This window comes from Sminthopsis crassicaudata, chromosome 4 (assembly GCF_048593235.1).
Source record: "Sminthopsis crassicaudata isolate SCR6 chromosome 4, ASM4859323v1, whole genome shotgun sequence".
NCBI classification, from domain to species: Eukaryota; Metazoa; Chordata; class Mammalia; order Dasyuromorphia; family Dasyuridae; genus Sminthopsis; species Sminthopsis crassicaudata.
In genome coordinates, this window is record NC_133620.1 from 31,797,175 (window position 1) to 31,819,212 (window position 22,038).

The following is a 22,038-nucleotide window of genomic DNA, read 5'->3' on the forward strand; positions in this document are numbered from 1 at the left end:
TTCTCACACACCTCACACTCACTGATGTCTTTGCTTGTGCTTCTTTTGCCATATGTGCATCCAAATTCTAGGAGGCCCATCACCATGAAACTTTGCCTGATTCAAGTCAATTCAATCAATTTTTATTAAGCAGCATGTAAAGGCCATTTTTGCTAGGTGCTGAGGATATAAGGAATTGGTTCCCGCTCTCAAGGAGTTGAAATACTATTGCTTAAATATAATGTGTAAATGGATAAGTATAACACAAGATAGGGTATAATTGGGACAAAAGAGAGTTCCAGGAAGATGAATGGATGTCCATCAGTTGGAGAATGGTTGGGTAAATTGTGGTATATGAAGGTTATGGAATATTATTGCTCGGTAAGAAATGACCAGCAGGAGGAATATAGAGAGGCCTGGAGAGACTTAAATCAACTGATGCTGAGTGAAATGAGCAGAACCAGAAGATCACTGTACACTTCAACAACAATACTGTATGAGGATGTATTCTGATGGAAGTGGAAATCTTCATCATAAAGAAGATCCAACTCACTTCCAGTTGATCAATGATGGACAGAGGTAGCTACACCCAGAGAAGAAACACTGGGAGGGGAATGTAAATTGTTAGCACTAATATCTGTCTGCCCAGGTTGCATGTACCTTCGGAATCTAATGTTTATTGTGCAACAAGAAAATGATATTCACACACATGTATTGTACCTAGACTATATTGTAACACATGTAAAATGTATGGTATTGCCTGTCGTCGGGGGGAGGGAATAGAGGGAGGGGGGTAATTTGGAAAAATGAATACAAGGGATAATATTATAAAATATATATATATATATATATATATATATATATATATATATATAAAATAAAAAAAAAGAGAGAGTTCCAGGAATAGTTGAGGAAAGAGAAAACACTAGTAGTTGAGGGATTCAGGTAAGAGAAATTATTTTATAATTATATTAATTACCAATTGTTGAATTGGTATTCAGGCTTTTCTCCTCATTTTCCTCATTAAGACCAGATTTTGTTAAAAAGTTAATCTTTGAAGGACATGACTGTTCTTAGCTCTCAAAGAAAAGTGCTTGTTCTTCAATTCTGAGAGGAACCTCACCCAACTAGGAGACTTAACTTGTATAGACAGTATCCAGTGAGTTCTTCCCCTGTCCTTGTACCTCTCCCAGCTCATGAAGAGAGGACCAATCAGGGTGAAATGGATGGAGAGGGATTCTCCTAGAGGCAGCTGAGGGTCATAATCAAGTCACATTCTCAACAGAAGGGCTGAAGTCTAGCCCCCTTCCTTATTTAAATGTCTCCCATCAGGTTGATTTTCACCTGTCAAAAAAATGCCCTTTCAGAAGGGATTTAAGCTGACTTTCAGAATCTCTATTAAGCATCTTTGGTTACTGTAACTACTGACCATCAGTCTATTGCCTAGCCTAATTAATAAATTGATTATTCATTACTCAGAAACTCTGTCTTTTGGGAGTAATTATTCATCACACCAGCACTGGACCTTGAAAAAATTAATTAGTAATCTAAAAAAACAGAGATTCATTCATTCAATAAACATTTATTAAGTACCTACTCTGTGATAGTCACTGTGAGGTAAGGAGGGGGTGCTTTCCAAAATCAATACATGGAGAAAGAAGATGGCATATTCAATTTAAGAAACATGTGGTGGTCTAGTTTTGTATGGAACAAAGAACAAAGAGAGGAGTATAATGTGAAATAAGGCTGAAAATGGAGGTTGGTGCTAAATTAGATAGGCCTTTAAATGAGAGTCTACAGGATTTGAATTTTATGTTAGAGGGGGCAGTGGAAAGAGTGCTGGCCCTGAGGTCAGGAGGACCCGAGTTCAAATCTGATCTCAGACACTTAATACTTCCTAGCTGTGTGACCCTGGGCAAGTCACTTAACCCCATTTACCTCAGCAAAAAGAATAATAATAATTGTATGTTAGAGGCAACAAGAGACCACTGCAGACTTTTAAGTAGGAGAGTGACATGGTCAGACTTTGACCTTGATCTTGGGGTGATGGTTTTGGCAGCTGTGTGGAGGATGGTTTGAAGAGAAGAGAGACTGAAAGCAGAGGGGCTATTAGACGGCTATTAGAATAGTTCAAATGAGAGATACTAAAGCCTGAACTATTGTGACAAACCTTCAGTTTGAGAGAAAAAGAAATAAATGTGAGAGATGTCATGGAAATAGAATTAACAAAACCTGTCAAGGGACTGGATGTAGGCGGTGAAAGAAGGAAAAGTCAACGATGACTGAGCTTTCAAACTTGGATGCCTGGGTGTGTGCTAAGTATAGGATGAAGAGACAGGGCAACTTAGTAAAGGTGCTGGGCTGGAATTGGGGGGAGATTGGGATGGGATTTGTAGATTTGGGAGTCATCTGCCACTGATGATAGCTGAATACATAGGAGGAAATGAGGGGGATGAGAAGGGGCCCAGGGCAAAGACTTGGGGAACATCCATGTTTATTGAAGGCTTGAGGAAGGCACTAAACAAAGAAAGGTGAATGAAAGTAGAAGAGAAATAGTAGGAACAATGGTGCTTATTATTTGTTGTTAGGGTCAAGTAAAATATAAGTCAAGCGCTCTGCAAACTGTGAAGCATTATATAAATACTATCATCACCAAATTACTGTGGCTATCTTCTTCATCATCATCATTGTCATCATCTTCATAATCATATTTAAAAAGAGTATTTAGATAGGTTGAAGGAAAATCATGGGAGATCAGTTCTCACAAGCCAAAGGAGGAGTATCCAGAAGAAAGAAGAGGTATAGGCAAGACCAGGTGAGTCATCAAACATTTATTGTGTGCCATGGTCAAGACAAGATTAGGCAAGTCAACAAGTATTTATTAAGTGCTTACTAAGGAAACCCTCACCACACGGATTCTGGGTCACAGACAAGCTCTCTTCCATGAAAGGCTGGCTAACCACAGAGTAAAAGAGAAAGACTTTTGGGATAGTGTTTTTAAAAATAGACACTAAAGGTAGTCACTGGGCCCTTTCCGCCCCCCCCCCCCCCCTCTGTGGAGAATATGGAAGAAGAACTACTGGAAAAATCCTGTGGGTGGGAGAGGGACCTCTGAGGAAGACACATGGCCCTGTTCTTGTTGAGCAAGGCAAGAGAAAGGACTCTTTCTTTCTTTCTTTCTTTCTTTCTTTCTTTCTTTCTTTCTTTCTTTCTTTCTTTCTTTCTTTCTTTCTTTCTTTCTTTCTTTCTTTCTTTCTCTCTCTCTCTTTCTCTCTCTCTCTCTCTCTCTCTCTCTCTCTCTCTCTCTCTCTCTCTCTCTCTCTCTCTCTCTCTCTCTCTCTTTCTCTCTCCCTCTCTTCCTTCCTTCCTTCCTTCCTTCCTTCCTTCCTTCCTTCCTTCCTTCCTTCCTTCCTTCCTTCCTTCCTTCCTTCCTTCCTTCCTTTCTTTTCAGCTTTTTTTCTGCTTTTGTCCTTTCTAAGGGAAAAAAGCATCTTCTAGGCTGTGACCTTGTGCCTATGAGAGAGAGCAACAGAAAAGATCTAGAGCTCTTCTCTGCCAGGGATCCAGAGTCTCAGATTTTGTAGACATCTGAGCCCCAGGAGAAATGAAGTCCCAGTGTTACTGCCTGACTGTAGCATAGCAGAGAATGCAAATCAAGAAGCAGTAACTATTTATTAAGGACTGAGGCTAGAGAGTGTGCCCCAGAGGATTGGGGGCACGTGTTTCTTACTATATTTTCTTAGTAAATATTCCTTGTAAAAGCTAATTAATATCAGTTGGCTAAATAATTCTGGAGCCTAAATCACTATGGGAAATTGATGATACAGTGGTATTGATAATGAGGCAGCTCAATGGATAGAGAGTACAGCCCTAGGTTTGTTGCCAGGAGTTCAATCCAGCTTCAGACACTAGTTGTGTGACTTTAGTGAGGAAACTTAACTTCTGTTTGCCTCAGTTTTCTCAACTGTAAAATGGGATAATAAGAACATCTATCTCCCAGGGCTATTGTGTGGATCAAATGAGATAATATTTATAAAGCACTTAGCACAGTGCCTAACACATAGTAGACACTATAAATGTTGGTGATGATGATATAAGAGATATATTAACTGTAATCAGAAGTTGGTATAGGGAAGAACAACACTGTGGGGTCTCAAACATTTATCTTAAAAGAAGGACGTCCTCAATCTGTCGGAAGCCCTAGAATCCTGAAGGCGATGTAGCCTTGTTCTGGGGACTTGACTTCCCTGTTTGAACAAGATTTGAAATAAAGAGCTCCAGAGTCTCCGATGCTACATGCAGGTGAAAGCTCAAAGGAACCTCAGGGTCTCATGAGTCACTTTAAGGGATAGTAGGTCTTTGGGCATGTGTATAGGTAGAGAAAGAACTAGTGAAAAGGGATTAAAAATGGAGGAAAGAAGGAATATCTGATGGGGCAAGTGCCTGAAAAAGGTGATTGCAATCAACATACTCCTCTACCCGCTGTCCAGGGCACTTACTGATTCTGTCCAATTGAATCCTTTATTTTATAATATTTTATGTTGTTCTTGAATTGTTTTATGCCTAATTATCTCATGATTGTAAGTATGAAATGGTGACATCATATCCATATGCTATGTATGCATAAGCCATCAGCGATCATCTACCTGGACTTTTTTACCCACTGAGGGTACCCATTGTCTCTCCTTTCACCATCTCCAGTCTCCCTTAGATCCCTTCTTTCCCAACACAAACTTGACAATGCTGGTTTTTATGGGGGTAGTTCAAATGCCAATACACACCAAGTGTCCAGATTAATAACAGATTTTTAAAGGCTTTCTGTATGATACAGAAAGACGCTGGAAGGCCACAGAATAAGGCCCATTGCCTAAAATATAGAAAATAGAAGCTGGAAAATAAGCAATGCAATTAAAGGGTGAAATGTTTATATAGTAAAATTTCCTGTTGCCCATGTGTTGATTTTTTTTAAAGGATCAAATTTGATGAAAATTTGTCTTAGGAACATTAACAATTGCATTTGTATAAGCTTACCTTGAAGTCATTTATGGTGAACATGAATTCTGGGAACCACGGCATTTGAAAGAAGAAGTAGTAACCAGATTTGATCAGCTGTGAAGGGTGCCTGAAGATGTATTCTGAAACAAAAAAAAATGCCCAGGAATTAAAAGCAAAAATTAATAATTTGGGGGGGAAAATGCCCAGACAGACAAATAAATGGAGTTAATATTATTTTTAAAATTAATCAATCAATTAGCCTTTATTAAGTACCTACTATGTGTTAGCTATGTAAACAAACATTTAGGGCAAAACTACTTAAATTGTGGATCATGATCCTATATGGGATCATATGACTGAATATGAAGTTTGTGAAAAATTTGGCAACAGCAAAAAGTTTCTGAATGTACAGTATCAAATCAAACTGGTAAGAAATTTTGAAGTGTTTCTGGCAGCACTTACCTATATTGTATTGCAGAACTTCACTGCAGCCTTGTTTCTGAACACATAACATGTGTACTTTCCACTCTGCAAACACTGCCAGAAACACTGTGGCTTAGATTCAAGACAGGATTGTGTGGACATTTCTCCAGTGAAAAGGGATTGCAGAAAATGTTTGTAGCAGCTCTTTTTGTGGTAGCAAAGAAATGGAAAAATGAATAGATGCCCATCAATTGGAGGATGGGTGGACAAGTTATGGTATATGAAGATAATGGAATATTATTGTTCTAGAAAAAATTCTTCAAAAAGATCATTAAAATAGTTTTTTGGGAGTCTGATTGATATAGAGCTAAATAAATAGATTTGTTTAGGTAGTATTGTCATCTTTATTATATTTGCTTGCCCTATCCAAGAGCATTTAATATTTTTCCAATTGGTTAGATCAGACTTAATTTGTGTGGAAAGTGTTTTAATTCTTCAAAAAGAAAAAAAAAAAAGGGTTGCAAGTGGAAAAAGTTTAAGAAGCCCTGATTTCAGGAGTGTTAATATATAAGAAATGTTAATATGGGTAATCCCCTAATGCTTTTTAAAGCATTTATATTTTATATTTATATTTTAAGGTTTGTATAGTACTTTTACATATGTTAGGTAAGTGATGTTATTATCTCTATTTTACCAATAAGACTAAGGTTCATTGAGATCAAGGGACTTGCCTTGGGTCACACAGCTAGCAAGAATCTTAGGCAGCAGTGGAATGCTGTAAAACCTCTGAGAAAATCAGGGATACACATGGTGGTGACCAGATATTGCAGGGGCTGGGAGGGGAAGGTTAAATATTGCCCAATCTCATCTTGGTCTGTACAGTATCAGCCCTGAAATTCATGTGTCTGAATCTCAGTCTCAGGAAAGCTGAGTTCTGCCTCTTATGTTCACTGTCAAGGTGACTCAATACTGTCTCCAGGGACATATGGGCAGGTAATTATTTGTTGTTATTGTTCAAGGGTTTCCATAGTATCACAGAATGAAAGATGGAGAGTGGGAAGGGAATTAAGAGGCCATTTAATCAAAGCCATTTGATCAAACACTCTCATTTTCTAGATGAGGAACCAAAATCCAAGGAGGAGATCAAGTGCTTTGGCAAGCCACATAGAGAGTATAAGTGGTTAGAAGCAGAATTTGAATCAAAGTCCTGGATTCTGAAGCTATAATGTGTAGTTTATTGTTGTTATAGCACTTTTCACACTTAATGTAAAGATGCACTTGCTAAGTGGGAGTTTTATAACTGCAGGTGCCATATTTCTTTTGTGAGTGTAATTGCTGTTGCTCCTTGGATAATGTGTTCGTGTCTGCCCACATTTTTATGTAGCTAGAATGATAAAACAGATATCCCCTAATATTAAGATTGTGGATTAGAATTTTCTCTGCTATGGAAATTTCTCTCTGGAAATAAGGTAGCTCGGACTGTGCAGGGAATATAATTGACACGTCCAGGCTAAGTGGCCTTAAGGACTTTTTCTATGGCAAGTTATTTTACAATGCCCTAGCAGAATAAACCCCAGACTGTTGTACATTTTAAACTTCCTTGTGCTCAGAGCTGTTCCTTTTCACAATTGTTCTTGTGTGTTCATCGATTTTAATCTACTCATCTCAATCAAGGTATTAAGTACGTGGGCTTTGGGACAGCCATTTTCCTTACTTCTCAGAGGCCACTCAGATACTTTTTTTTTGCTTATTTTGGGGTTTATAATTATATTCCAAAGAGGTGAAGTTTCCAGAAATATGACCTGGATGGGTGGGGCAAGATCATAATAAGTTTGGTTTTTTTTCCCCCCTAAAAATTTCTGTTTAGCAAGAAGACCTATTTGGCAACATACTTAAGGATTTCAGTTTAATTAAGGGAAGAGCATATACTGGTAGGTAACATTTACAGATTTCAGTAAGATTTGCAAAGCACTTTCCATACAGGACTGATCTGTTCTTCACAACAACCTGTTATTATCCCTGTTTCACAGATTAGAAAACTGAGATTTAAGTTCCCCTAGGTCACATAGTTAGGTAAATGTCTGAAGTAGGATTTGAAATCTAGTTTTATTGTCTTCAAGTCCAACATTTTTTCTAACAGCACTCAGCTGCCTTCAATATAGAATGGTTGGCAAACTGTAAGGAGAAATCCTTGCTGAACCTGTCCTTTGATGCCCATATTGACTCAGGTGGTGTCCTAGTTCTTATTGACAAAAGAGTTCCGAAACATTTCTGACCATCATTTGAGTTGAACTGATCAGCCCGCTGTGTCTCTGGCACAATATAATGGGCAAAAAAGACATCTGGGTCAACTGAGAAAACATGTAGATGCTTCAATACAAAGTTAAGGGTGAGACGAATGTAGCATGGTTCCACAACTCCATTCTCTGCTGGGGACTTGGAAGTGTTCTGCTTGGTTCCAGAACTAGGGTCAATGAGAAGTTTCAGAGGGACTAATTAAGGCTTGGTATAAGGAAAAACTTCCTAGCAATTAGCACTATCCCAAAGTGAAATGGGTTTGGGTACATTACAGGAAGGAGAATGGTTCTTAGAATATGGGTTGGACTTCAGGGATTCTTAACCATCTTTTTGGCCTGGACACCTTTGACAATCTGAAGAAGCCTATGAAACCTTTCTCAGAATTATGTTCTTAAATACATAAAACAAAATACAGAGGATTAAAAGGCCCATGGCTTCTTGGCACCCAAGTTCACAGCCTGAGAGTCATCACTGACTCCTTACTCTCCCTCATCCCATCCATCTGATTGGTTGTAATCTTGAATCTTTCTCATTTGCTCACTTATCTCTACTCACATCATTATAGTTATATTCCAAAGAGGTGAAGTTTCCAGAAGATCATAATAAGTTTTTTTCCCCCTAAAAATTTCTGTTTAGCAAGAAGACCTATTTGGCAACATCAACCACCACAAAAACAACTTCCTAAGTGCGCTTCTTGCCCTCAGTTTTCCTCCCCATTAATCTGCCCTATTTTTGTTTTTTAGTCATTTTAGTCACGTCCAACACTTTGTAACCCTACTGGAGATTTTCTTGGCAAAGATACTTGCCATTTCTTTTCCTATCTCATTTTTTACACATGAGGAAACTGAGACCAACAGGACTAAGTGACTTTCTCAGGGTCACCCAGCTAGTAAGAGTCTGAGGCTGAATTTGAACTTATGAAAAGGAAGCTTCCTTCCCAGGCACCACGGCATCAGCTTAATCTGCCCTCTCCACAGCTGTCCAAGTGATACTTCCCAAATAAAGGTAAGACTGTGTCATCAAACCCTACTGGCTCCCTATCACTTAAGGAATCACATTCGAGCTCCTATGGTTTTGGAAAACTTTCACAATCAGACTCTAATCTACCTTTCCAGCATCAGAATAATTATTTCCTTTCATGAACTTTTTGAAACAGCAGACTAGACTTCCTGCTGGTTCTCATATAGGACATTCTATTTCCCTTTTTCCTTTCCTTCATCTCTTATTTTCTTTCAAGACTTTTCCTAATTGCCTTCTCTTCATGAGGATTTTCTTAATTCTACCCTACTGTTAGTGCTTCCCTGTATACTCCACATGCACATGTGTGTATGCAGGGGAAGGAAATAAGCATTCAAATAATACCTACTTTGTCCCGGGCACTGGGCTAAATGCTTTACAAATATCTCTTCATAAACAACAAACCTAAAACTAGATGCTGGCACTGGGCTAAATGCTTTACAAATATCTCTTCATAAACAACAAACCTAAAACTAGATGCTATTATTATCTTCATTTTATAGAGGAGAGAACTGAGGCAGATGGAGATTAACTGATTTGTCCGGGGTTACAAAGCAAAGAAAGGGGAAAGATGATCTTGACTTCAGACCTGTCACTGTCTGCACTATGGTACCACCTAGCTTTCCCATATAAACATTATATATATGACATACTATTAAAATATATATACACACACACCACATACACACACACACACACACACACACACACACACACACACATATATATATATATATATATATATATATATATATATATATATATATATATATATATATATATATATATATATAATAACATATAAAACATATGATATACATCATGTCTCCCCTCATAGACTACAGGCTCAGTGAGGGTAGAGGTCATTTCATGTTTCATTTATGTTTCTATATTCCCAGTACCCAGCACCAAACACAGTGTCTGGCACATAGGAAATGCTTATAAGTGCTTGTCAACTAATGGAATGATTGCTTGTCACTTCATGGTACACAACTATCGAGTTGACACTATTTCTATTTTTTACATTTTCATATTCTTAAGTTTATTTGTAAAATAATCATGGAAGCTTACAAGTAGAGACTTGTAGAACTCACCTGTGAATACATTCGGATGAGGAAAATTAATCACAACAAGCTTGGTCACCAGTTCTGGGTAACAGATGGCAATGAGCCAGGCAATCATCCCTCCCCAGTCATGGCCAATCAGAACACACTTACTATAACCTGAAAAGAGAAACAGATGCACATACACATACACACACATATTTTATAATATATGTTATACATATTCAAAATACATATATATATATACATATGTGTGTGTGGAAAGAGAAAAGAAAAAGGGAGGAAGGGAAGGAGAAACACAGAGGCAGAGACATAGTCAGAGAAAACAGAGAGAGAATAAGAGAGACAGAGAGAGACAAAGAGAAAGAGAGAGAATTGGTATATCGTCATGAATGGCAATTAGGTTTTACTTCATATAATATTGTTTTCCTTCTAAACTTTCTTTGTTCTAGTAATAACTAGCATTGATATGTTTTAAAGTTTGCAAAGCACTTTACAAATACCTCATTTTTACAACAACTCTATGAAATAAGTACTATTATCTCCATTTTACATGGAGGTAGTCAAAGGTAAGGTGATGTGCTCAGGGTCTCATAGTCACTAAGTGACCCTGACTTCAGGTCCAGCCCTTAATCCACTGTACCATCTAGCTGGCTTAGTAAACATGGCTTTAAAAATTGCTTTGCCACTATGTTCAAGAATATTACCAAGGACCTAGTTTCATTAATTTTGGGGAATCAGTTCTGCAATGACTATACAAATCCTTAACTTCTTGAATCACAAAAGAAATTTTATTTATAGTAAATCCAGGCATGTCCTATTTAAATTTAAATTTATAGTTCTCTAAATGAGAGAGCCACATTTGTTTGTCCAATGAGTATAAAAAATAAAATCCATTGGCCTCAACTAACAAGGGGTGGGTGTAGGTGGGAGGATAATAAAGTCAAAGATTTAAATCTGGAAGAGAACTTGGAGATTCAAATGCCTTCATATTACAGAGGAGAAAAGTGAGTCTAGAAAAGATTAATCTGAAAAGAGAAATAAATATGTATGTATACACATATATTCATAATACATATATACATACTTATATGTATATATTCACACATATATATGTACATACACATATTGTGGGGGGAGAGAGGAAGAGAAAGAGAAACAGATAACTTGCTTAGGATCAGAAAACTAGAAATTGTTAAGGCAGGATTTGAATTCATGTCTTTCTGATCCCAAGTCTATCCACTATACCTCCTGGAAACCAGTGAGAATCAGGCAAGTTTGAATTATAGGATTTATTTTATTTTTTCAGTTTATTGTATTTTGCAATGAAGAAACATTAATTTTCTCTCCCCATCACCCAACCTCTCTTAACAAATGTGAATAGTCAAGTCAAACAAATTGCCACACCATTCACATCCAAAAAATATATGTTTCATCCTACATCTTGAATACATCATATCTCCGTCAAAAGGCTGAGAGCATAGAGCAGGTCTCTAATCATGGATGGTCATGGCATGGTTTAGAGATCTCAAGTCTTTTTATTGTCTTGGCAATGGTATTATTATAAATTGTTTTCCTGGTTCTGCTTACTTCATTCTTCATTAATTTATCCAAATTTTCCAGGCTTCTCTGAACCTTTCCTTTTCTCATGTCTTATAACACACTACAATTCCATTACATTTACATGCATATGATAAACACTCCTTTAATTTTTAGTTCTTTGTCACCAAAAAAAGCTGTTATAAGGGTTTTTATAATACAGATCATTATAAAATTTATTTTAAAGAAATGCTATTGTCTTACTTGAAGTTAGGACAGGGTTCAAGTCTAGGTTGTTTACTAGCTTTGTGATCTTGAGGAAATAATTTTCCCTCTCTGAGCCTCTTTTTTCTCACCTAGGAAATGATGGGATTGGACTAAATTATAGCACAAATTTATATTGTGCATTAAGGTCTGCAAAGTGCTTTACATATATTATCTCCACAGTACTGTGAGGGAGGTAATATAGGCTCAGAAAGATTATGTGACTAAATGATCTCTATGGTTCCTTTGCCAAATGAGACTAATAAGATGTTGCTAAATGAAGGTGCATGGAGACTGGTTTTTTTTAATTAACAAATAGTGAAAATACTTGTTTGCAAATGAGAATCTCTATACTATTTTTAAACCCTCTAATTCTTTTAGATAAGTTTAATAGTCCCCTTTGAATTTCTCTTCACAATAGTAATTTACTCAGCAAAAGGAATGCGTTCTTCTTGCTGTTCACATACCTAAAGAATCTAAAATATCTTTTATGTCCACAACAATGCAGTCCAATTTATAACTCTCTTGATGAGAAGGAGCATCTGTTTCTCCATAGCCTCTCAAATCCAAAGCTACGACTCGATATTCACTTTTAAATTCCCGTAATTGATAGCGCCAAGAGTACCTGTGTTAGAAAGAGAAATTAGACATGGGAGATGAAGTTATCACTATAATATATTAAATTCTAAGTGAAAAACCATCTCATCCACCATTTGAGATGAAGAAAAAGAGTAATATTTATATAACACTTTATGGTTTGAAAAATGCATTATAAATATTATCTCATTTGATCTTCATAATAATCCTAATAGGTACTATCATTATCCCTGTATTTCAGATAAGAGAATTGAGGCAGACTGAGATTGAGGATCAAACAACTAGTAGGTTTGAGAAAGGATTTGAACTCAGGTCTTCCTTAAATAGAAATATGTCTATTAGCAAGCCTAGAAGCGATATTTTTCTGGAACATTTGTCTTCCTCGTCATACAAGAACACAGATTCAGATCTGGAAAAGACTGTATAATAGTAGTTACCTACTTCTTACCTGGTAAGAATGGGGAAACTGAAGTCAGGAGAGGTGATGTGATTTGTCCAAAAGCAGACAGCTAATATTTTGAATCCTGGGTTCTCTCTGCCTCAAGGAGCAGTTCTTTTCCTATTCTGCCAAACTGAGCTGTTCTTGTTGTCAAAATCACCTTTCTGTTAAATTTTTATATACTTTAATGTTATTAATATGTGGAGCATTAACTGAATGGTGAAGTTAAGTTGAAGCTGATGGCAAGTCTAGAGGTAATTAAAAGATTTCATGATGACAAAAAATGAGAATCAAGACAATTGGAGAAATTGCTCAAAGCTCATTATTTAGACCAGAGGTGGAGTGAAGAGAGTAAAACCCTCTTTCAATGCAAGATTATTTGATTGGCCTGAGACCATTTATTTATTTCCCTAAAGAAACACACTTTACTCACCTGACTCCACTGTGGAATGGGACCCCATTTTTTTTAGCAGTAACAGCTTAGTAATGGATGAAACAGTCTAAAGATAAAAGAAAATTAGCAATTACCATAGAAATATTAAAATTATCAAAGTTAGAGAAAAATCTCTGCTTACTAAAGTTTAAATCCTATGGTAATGATTCCAAATAAAGAATAGAAGTGAAATAATAGTGAGGAGCCTAAACTAAAATTATTAATAAAAATAAAGAATCTGTTGGATTTTGTGAAATCCAGAAATCAATGAAATTTCAGTCCAGATGAAAGAAAGGGTTGGGGTAAAAGCTGGATTAGGAGAATCACAGAAGTTTTTCGTCAAGAAGGGATTTTTGAAAGCATCAAAATGAATCCTCTCATTTTACAGATGAGGAAATTGAAGCCCAAAGAAGGGAGGATTTTTTGGGTGTAGTGGGGAAGGGCACCAACAAAAGTTTCTGTAGAAGATGGCATTTGAACTGAATCTTGAAGGAAGCCAAGGAAATTAAAAGGTGGAGATGAGGAAGGAGAGTATCCAGGCAAAGAGGAGGTTAATCACGATAAAGGCAGCAAGATGGCAGATGGATTGTCATGTACCAGAAGAAAAGCAAATACGCCAGTAGCTTGGATTATAGAGTACAATGGAGGTGAGAAAAGAACAAGAATATGGGAAAGCTAGGAAGGTATCTGATTGTTCATTATTTAGTTGATTAGTTGTATCTGGTTCTTTGTAACCCCATATGGGATTTTCTTGGCAAAGATATTGGAATGGTTTGTCGTTTCCTTCTCCAACTCATTTACAGATGAGGAAACTGAGGAAAACTGATCCAGGGTCACACTGCTAGGAAGTGTCTGAGACTGGATTTTTATTCAGGTTGATCTGACTCAAGGTCCTTTTGCTCTATGCATAAGTACTACCTTACTGCCCTGCATATCAAGTTGTGAAGACCTTTAAATGCCCATTCATTATTTTATCCTGGAGATAATGGGGACCCTCTGGAATTTAACTGAGGGTCATGTGTGTATGTGTGTGAAATAGTCAGACCTTCAACTTAGGAAAATCACTATTGTAAAAGATGGACAGATGAGACATAGCAACCAATTAGAGCTCAAATGTCATAGTTCAGACTGAGTGAAGAAAAGGTTGATGAGAGATATGGAGAAGTTAGAAGCAAGGTCTGACAACTGATTGCTATAGGAAGTGAATGAGAGGGAGCAAAGGAAAATGTTGAGGTTTCTTGGGTTACATCCTTCATTAGAATATATGTTCCCTGAAAGCAGGAACTCTTGTTGCTTTTCTGTGTTTGTATGGTAGGCACTTAATACATGTTTGTTTATTCATCCATTGACACAAACATAAAGCCATTAAGTATAAAACTGACATCTAGATTGGTTTCTGTAATGACAGGTGATGTCCCTGCCCTCCCCTCACTATACTCCTTCCACTGATAGGGAAAATTGGAGATTTAGGATGTCATAATTCAGGTGGCAATTTAAGGAAAGACTGGTCTGGAAGACAAAGCTCATCCTAGGACACCAGTCCCTCAGTGGTTAGGTACCAGTTCATTCCTTTCAACCTCTCACAAACAAAGACACCGAACAAAAAAGAAACCTTATTCTCCAGAATCAAGGAGAGGAATATAAACAGCCCTGGCTAGAAACAAGACTTCTGGACACAATTCCTGACATCAAGAATGATAGCACTGACCACTAGACACTTCATAAACAGGGCTCCTAGGCAAGCAAGGTCAAGGTCTCACTCTGAAGATCCTCAGCAAAGGAAAGGAGTAATGGTGAGAGGAGGGGAGACTGAGGCTGAATTATGACCAGCAGGAGGTCAGTTTCCCTTGTGAAGTCAGATAGGTCTTGCCTACCTGCCTGCTTGCAATACAGGATAGGGCAGAGTTGCTTTCTAGCTGTGGTCTGCTAAGTCTGTTTCCCTGCACTAATTAAATGCAGTGTCAGTACCATGGCCAGGGATGGGTCTACCTTTTACGGTCCAAAATCTTTCATCAATTGTGGGAAATGAATTTACATTTATATAATGCTTTAAGGCTGGCAAATTACTTCTATCACCATGATCCTGAGAAGTAGTTAGTGCAAGTATTATAATGCCCATTTTATAAATAAGGAAAGGAATGTCACTGAAGGAAAAGAGGGGTTTGGAAATGTTGATAAACACTCTAAGTTGGGTAATAATAGCTTCCACTATTATTATTATCATTAGAAGTAATAGTGGCAGCAGCAGTACTAATAGTAATATGTCAGTAGGGTAGTACTTTAGTAGTAGCAGTAATTAGTAATAATTAGTAGTAATAGTAGTCATGATAAATTAGTAGTAGTAGTTAATAATAACAATAATAATTAGTTTTTGATATGCATATTTCCTATAAGGGTTTTGTTTGTCTTTTTCCAATGGGGAGAACATAGTGATTTTTGTTCCCCGAAAAAACAATTAAATTAAAATTTTTAAGCTGCTAGGATTTATGTGGTGCTTTAAAGTTTGTAAGACACTTTATATACATTTTTTCCTCATTTGATCCTCACAACAACGCTGTGGAGTACGTGATATTTTATTCTCAGATATCCTATTTTAACCACAGATAAGGAAACTGAGACATAGAGAGGTTAGCTAGGGTCACACAGGTAGAGTTTAAACAGAGATCTTCCCATGATTTCAAGACCAGTATTCTCTCTGTTGTGTCCCATAGCATTTTTAATTATCTGATTGTTATAAAAAATGCAACATCATCTTTCTCTGAAGAAACTAATTTGCCAATATATTATTCCATCTTAATGTTTTCCTATGAGTTTTTCATATTTTGGGGATTTATTTTATTTTTTATTATTCATTTATTAGTTTTCAAAATTCATTTTTATAAAATTTTGAGCTCCAAATTTTTTTCCCTCCCTCCCTCCCTCCCTTTTTTCCCCCCTTCTCCAAGATAGCAAGAAATCTGCTACAGGTTATGCATGTACAATCATTTTAAACATATTTCCATATTAGTCATAGTGTGAAAGAAAAATAAGAACAAAAAGAGGGGCCGCTAGGTGACTCAGTGGATAGAGCACCAGCCCTGAATTCAGGAGGACCCCAGTTCAAATCTGGTCTCAGAAACTTAACACTTCCTAGCTGTGTGACCCTGGGCAAGTCACTTAACCCCAGCCTCAGGGGGAAAAAAAAGAACAAAAGGAAAAAAAAAATCATGAGAAAGAAAAGACAAACAACAACAAAGTGAAAATAGTATGCTTTAATCCACATTCAGTTTCCATAGTTCTCTCTCTGGATGCAGATGGCATTTTCCATTCCTGGGATTGAGTTTAGTTCAAATTGAATGTAGGCTTCCTGAGGGCAAAAACTGTCTCATTTTGATTTCCACTATATAACTTAGTACCTGACACCTGGTAGATGCTTAATCAAGCTTATTAATTTGATTGTTTATCTTAATACCTGAAACATTTAATAGCATCATTCAGTGGAGCACATTACTAATTTTGTCAATGTCCTCTAGGAAGTGCCCTCTTATTCATAAAGGTAAAAATAGACTGATTTGTCCTTTTTCAAAAATTAGAGAATTTAATAAGCTCTCTGATCCATGTGTCAGATTTATTGTTAGTTTGTATAATAAGAAATACTTTTATTACAAAGAAGAACAAATGGGTCTGGTCATGGGGTTGAGAGTGAGAGAAGTGAAAGTCAGAATACTCTAATATGGCAACAAGGGAAAGTGAGTGGTGCAGTGGTTAGAGTACCAGGCTTGGAATCCTAAGAAACTAAGTTCAAATCTGATCTCAGACACCTACTAGTCACTTCACCCAGTTTGGGTCAGTTTTCTCATCTGTAAAATGAGCTGGAGAAGGAAGTGGCCAACCACTCCACTATCTTTGCCAAGAAAACTCCAAAAGTGGTCACAGAGAGTTGAACAAAACTGAAACAAGTAAACAACAATGAAACTCTGGCAATGTTATAAGAAAGTAGGTAATGTATCTGGGATGCCAAGCAGACCCCCTTTGGTTAACTATGGTGACCCAGAAATTAATATTATACAGGATAGGCAGACATGGATGGCTTGCCATGTCCACTACTGGAAGGCAATTTCCAAATCAATAAGAAAACATTTACTTAATTTTTTCAGAGTTTTGTTTGTTTGTTTTATGTAGTTGTTTTGTTTTGTTTTTATAAAAAGCGGTTTCTTTCAGTACCTTAAATAAATCAGTGTTTGTATCTTCATTTGTCATCCATAATGGGAATCCTTGGCTCTCATGGCTATGCCTGTAAAGATGACCCCCAAATCTAAGTCTCCAGTCTCTTGTCTGAGCTACAGGTTTGCATTTACAAGTTTTTGTGAAGCGTTCTCAATCTGAACATCCTAATATTCAACCTTTCCAAATCACCATTTTTTTCTTTTCACCATTTCATTTTTTCATCATTTTTTACTTAGTTCCACAGGTTCAAATCCTTGGGGTCATCTTTCATTTCTGTCTTTCTTTCACTTCTCATATCTAATCAAGTGGCTAAGTTCCAAGAATTCTAACTCTGAAAAAATCTTTTATATATGTGCGCCATTCCCCTCACCCAATGCTAATCGCCACCATTCAGGTATAGGTCCTGATTAATACCTGCCATTAATAGGTCTTCCTTCCTTCATTCTTTACCCTGAGATGCTCATGTCTTCCTTCTACTCAGAATCCTTCAGTCATCTTTACTGACTTACAGAATAAAGTCTAGATATTTTTGCTGGCATTCAAGGTCCTCTACCATCTAGTACCCATCTTAGCTTTCCACATTCATGAACTACTTGGTGTTCTCCCAGTCCCCTGAATTTGTTCATAGTGTTCTAGGGAAGCAGGTAGAGTGCTGAGTCTAGAGACATGAAGACCCGAGTTCAAATTCCATCTGACACACTCACTAGTCATTTAACTTCATGCCTACTTCAGTTTTCTTAACTACAAAATGGGTATAATAATGGCACCTTTCTCTTACATTATAACTGATAAATTTGATTTAAGAATAATGATGTTTATTATTTATAATAAAAAAGTATAATAATATTTAATATTTATAGAGTTAGGAAACAAATGATGAGTCTGTAGATTACATTTTTGGTATGTTAATAATACAAATACAAACTGAGCATGTTTTATTTTTTTTTTCTTATACATGGTTAAATTCTTTATATTTTGCAGTGTCAAAGTTTTACATAATTCAGATTTTCTTTATTTTCAAAATGAGACAAATTTTACTTTTTTTGCGGCTCATAACAACTCTGGAAATGCTTTTGTAAATTAAACATTTCCTTAGATTTTGATAAATAATATACTAAAATTCCCAAGTGGGAATAATGAGAACTCTTCTAATAACTGCAAAAATGTATTGTCTTCATAAAGCTTCAGTCCTAAGTAAAAAAATATACTGACATCTAATCTGCATTTCAGCTCACAGCTTCCCAACAGACTGTGAGCAATTTGAGCTATGCTAAGCTCTTTGATAGTTAGCACAGTCCCTGGCTCAAAGTAGGAACTTACTGAATGTTTATTGAGTAATTAAGCTTATGAAATTACCCATATGTCCACTTCATAAGATGATAATGGAAATCTTTTTTGTTGTTTTTTAAACTCAAATCTTTAGGTTAGTTACTGAGAAAAACTGTCAAATCTCATTATAATTGATGAAGTAGACTTCAAAAATGGCAATCCCTGAGCAATTTTCATTTATTCATGACGAACTATTTGAACTATTTTAACCAACTATTTGAGACTAGGTGGCAAAGTGGTGAGAGTCCCAGGTCAGAGTCAGGAAGACTCACCTTCCTGAGTTTAAATCTGGCCTCAAACATTTCCTAGCTGTATGACTCTGAGCAAGTCACTTAACCCTATTTACCTCAGTTTCCTCATGAGTAAAATGAACTGGACAAGGAAATGGAAAATCACTCCAGTATCTTTGCCAAGAAAAGCCTAAATGGGGTCTTGAAGAGTTGGACAAAGATTATTCTCCTTGGAAGGAAAAAGGTGAAAAGTAAGAGTTGGAAAGTTCCATTCTGGGTGGGAATACTCTCCCTCCTCCTGTTCTCTTTTCTCCAACATTGCTTTTATGGAAAGCTCCAAAGTACACAAAGGACTCTTCTTACCTGTTCCCTAAGAAAGTAGGGAATAACAAAAAAAACCAACTATTTGATTTATTTTCATCTATATTTCCATTTACTTCTTCCAGGTTAGTTAACAGCAAGAGGTTTATCAAGACATCAGGCACTTTCCCAGGTTTTACTCTATTAAAATAACAATCTGTGCTTCAGATGCAGAACAGCCTTTCTCCTGTTTTCTGCATCTCTTGTGGAGGCTGGGCTGTTGTGATCAGCCACTTTGTGCTCAGTAGCATAAATAACCTTTTGTAAAATGCTCACATGCCTCATCACTCAAGAATTTTGATGAATATATTTTCTACAGCTGGTGAGAAAAAGGACTCTAAGCACTCAAAGAAACTGCTTTGTCAGCTCAAAATATTTTTAAAACTGATTCAGAAGGAGGAGGGGAGAGGACAACAGAATGTCATCGTTTTGCAGAAGAACCTTATTTTCAAGTGTATCTTGCCAAGGTAACTTGGTGTGCATTTATATTTGTATCATATCTTTGTTTGCTTCCTTCAGCTGGATAGGGAATTGCATTGCTTTTGAAAAAGTTCCTAAGTCTATATAAGCAGAGCTGTACAGCAGAAAAACACTTTCTCTGGAGTAAGACTCTGACACCATCTATATGTCATTGGATGTCACTTGACCTCACTGGGACTCAGTTCTTTTACATTTTTTATTGCACTTAATAGTATTTTATTTTATTTTCTCTTCAACTACATGTAAAGATTTCCATGGACAATTCTAAGATGGCCATGAGGATGCAGTATGAGAGATTATGTTGTTGAGTAGAAGGATCAACTGGGAGTCAATGAAATGGGGTTGGAATCTCAGGGTTCTGGCACTTGGTCTATGAAGATGGAGAAATCTCTGGCTTCTTCTCTGACTCTAGAAAGGGAACTGTAATTTGGACTACCTATTTTCTTAGGGAACAGGTAAGAAGAGTCCTTTGTGTACTTTGGAGCTTTCCATAAAAGCAATATTGTAGAAAAGAGAACAGGAGAAGGGAGAGTATTCCCACCCAGAATGGAACTTTCCAACTCTTACTTCTCACCTTTTTCCTTCCAAGGAGAATGATCTTTGTACTAGAAAGAATAAGGGGGGAAATGGACCAATAGAGAATTGATAACCAGACTAAGTAGGGAGATATCCTAAGAGGTCTGATTTTTCTTCCTGAATTCACATAATCTGTCCCAAATGAATAAAGTCTTAGGAAAACAAGAGAAAGGACAGACATAGTTGCTGAGCCACTGTCAGAGGTCTCTGAAAGTTCAGAGAATGGAAAAGAAACTTTGGTCTTGAGAAAGAGCAGAAAAGTGAAGAAAATGAATGATAAATATTGGCTAGTTTTACCTGGCTTCAGGAAATTAGGTGGGGCAATAGAGTGCCAGACTTAGGATCAGGAAGACCCATGTCAAATCCAGTCTTGAACACTTACTACTGGCAAGTCAATTAGCTTATGCTTGACTCAGTTTCCCCAGTTATAAAATAACTTCTACCTCCCAGCATTGTTGTGAAGATCAAATAAAATAATATTTTAACTCGATTAGCACAATAAATGGTACATAATAGCTACTTATGCCTATTTCCTTCCTTCTTTTCTTCAAGTATATATTTTTCACTAGCAGCATATTTTACTATGTGGCATAGTAGAGACAGTGCTGAACATATTCAAGAAGAGCTGTGTTCAAATTCATCTGTGACCAATGATTCTTAAACTCTCTATGAGGGGACTTCTAAATATGGGTTTCTTTAATTTGATTGTGCTTTTTTTTAATATTTTGAAAACTATGTTTCAATATAATTAATTTCCCTTGTAATCCTATGTATTTAAAAACATTATTCTAAGAAGTGTTTTATATATTTTTACCAAACTGCTAAAAATATTTTTGGAGAGCAATTTAGAATTATGCCCAAAGACTTATAAAATTATATATTCTTTGACTTCTTACTACCATTGTTGGGTCTGTTTCCCAAGATGATGGGGAAAAAAAAGGAAAATAACTTATATGTTCCTTTTTTTCCTCTTTTCATTTTGTCTTTTTTTATTTCAATAATATTTTGTTTTTCTAATTACATGTAAAGATAGTTTTCAACATTCTTTTTTGTAAAATTTTGAATTCCAGGCTTTTTTTCTCCCTCCTTCCCTTACCTCCTTTCTCCCCAAGGTAGCAGGCAATCTGATTTAGGTTATATATGTACAATACTTTTAAACATATTTCTATATTTGTCATGTTGTGAAAGCAAAATAAGAACAAGAAAAAGCATGAGGAAAATAGTATGAGATGAAAATATTATGCTTTTGATAGTTGTGGAAATGTATATAGAAGAACTGCACATGTTTAACATACATTGGATTACTTGCCATCTAGGGGAGGGGATAGGAGGAAGGGAGGGAAAAGAATTGAAACACAAGGTTTTGCAAGGGTGAATGTTGAAAAATATGCATATGTTTTGAAAATAAAAAGCTTAATAATGAAAAAAATAGGAAAAAAAGAAAGAAAATAATATGCTTTGATCTGCATTGTCTCCATCTGGATGTGGATAACATTTTCTAGTCTAGGTCTATTGGAATCATTTTGGATCACTATATTGCTGAAAAGAGCCAAGTCTATCTTGATCATCATATAATCTTGCTGTCACTGGGTACAATGTTCTCCTGATTCTGCTCACTTCACTCAACATCAGTTCATATAAATATTTGCAGGCTTTTCTGAAGTCAGCCTGGCTCATCAATTCTTGAACAATAATATTCCATTATATCTATATACCATAAATTATTCAGCCATTTCCAAGTTGATGGGTATCCACTCAATTTCCAACTCCTTGACACTACAAAAAAGCTGCTACAAACCCTTTTGTACA

The 22,038-nt window shown here is 36.4% G+C and overlaps 1 protein-coding gene across 1 annotated transcript in view; it reads right to left on the bottom strand.

Moving 5' to 3' along the window:
- The window catches only part of EPHX4 (epoxide hydrolase 4), a 32,654-nt gene that overhangs the window by 2,364 nt on the left and 8,252 nt on the right, over window positions 1-22,038 (bottom strand). Inside the window, exons 3-5 of the mRNA XM_074266254.1 lie at window positions 12,047-12,204; window positions 9,807-9,935; window positions 5,011-5,114 (exon numbers count right to left, since the gene is read on the bottom strand). Of these exons, the coding sequence (XP_074122355.1) occupies window positions 5,011-5,114; window positions 9,807-9,935; window positions 12,047-12,204 (391 nt within the window). The remainder of the gene's footprint in view (window positions 1-5,010; window positions 5,115-9,806; window positions 9,936-12,046; window positions 12,205-22,038) is intronic.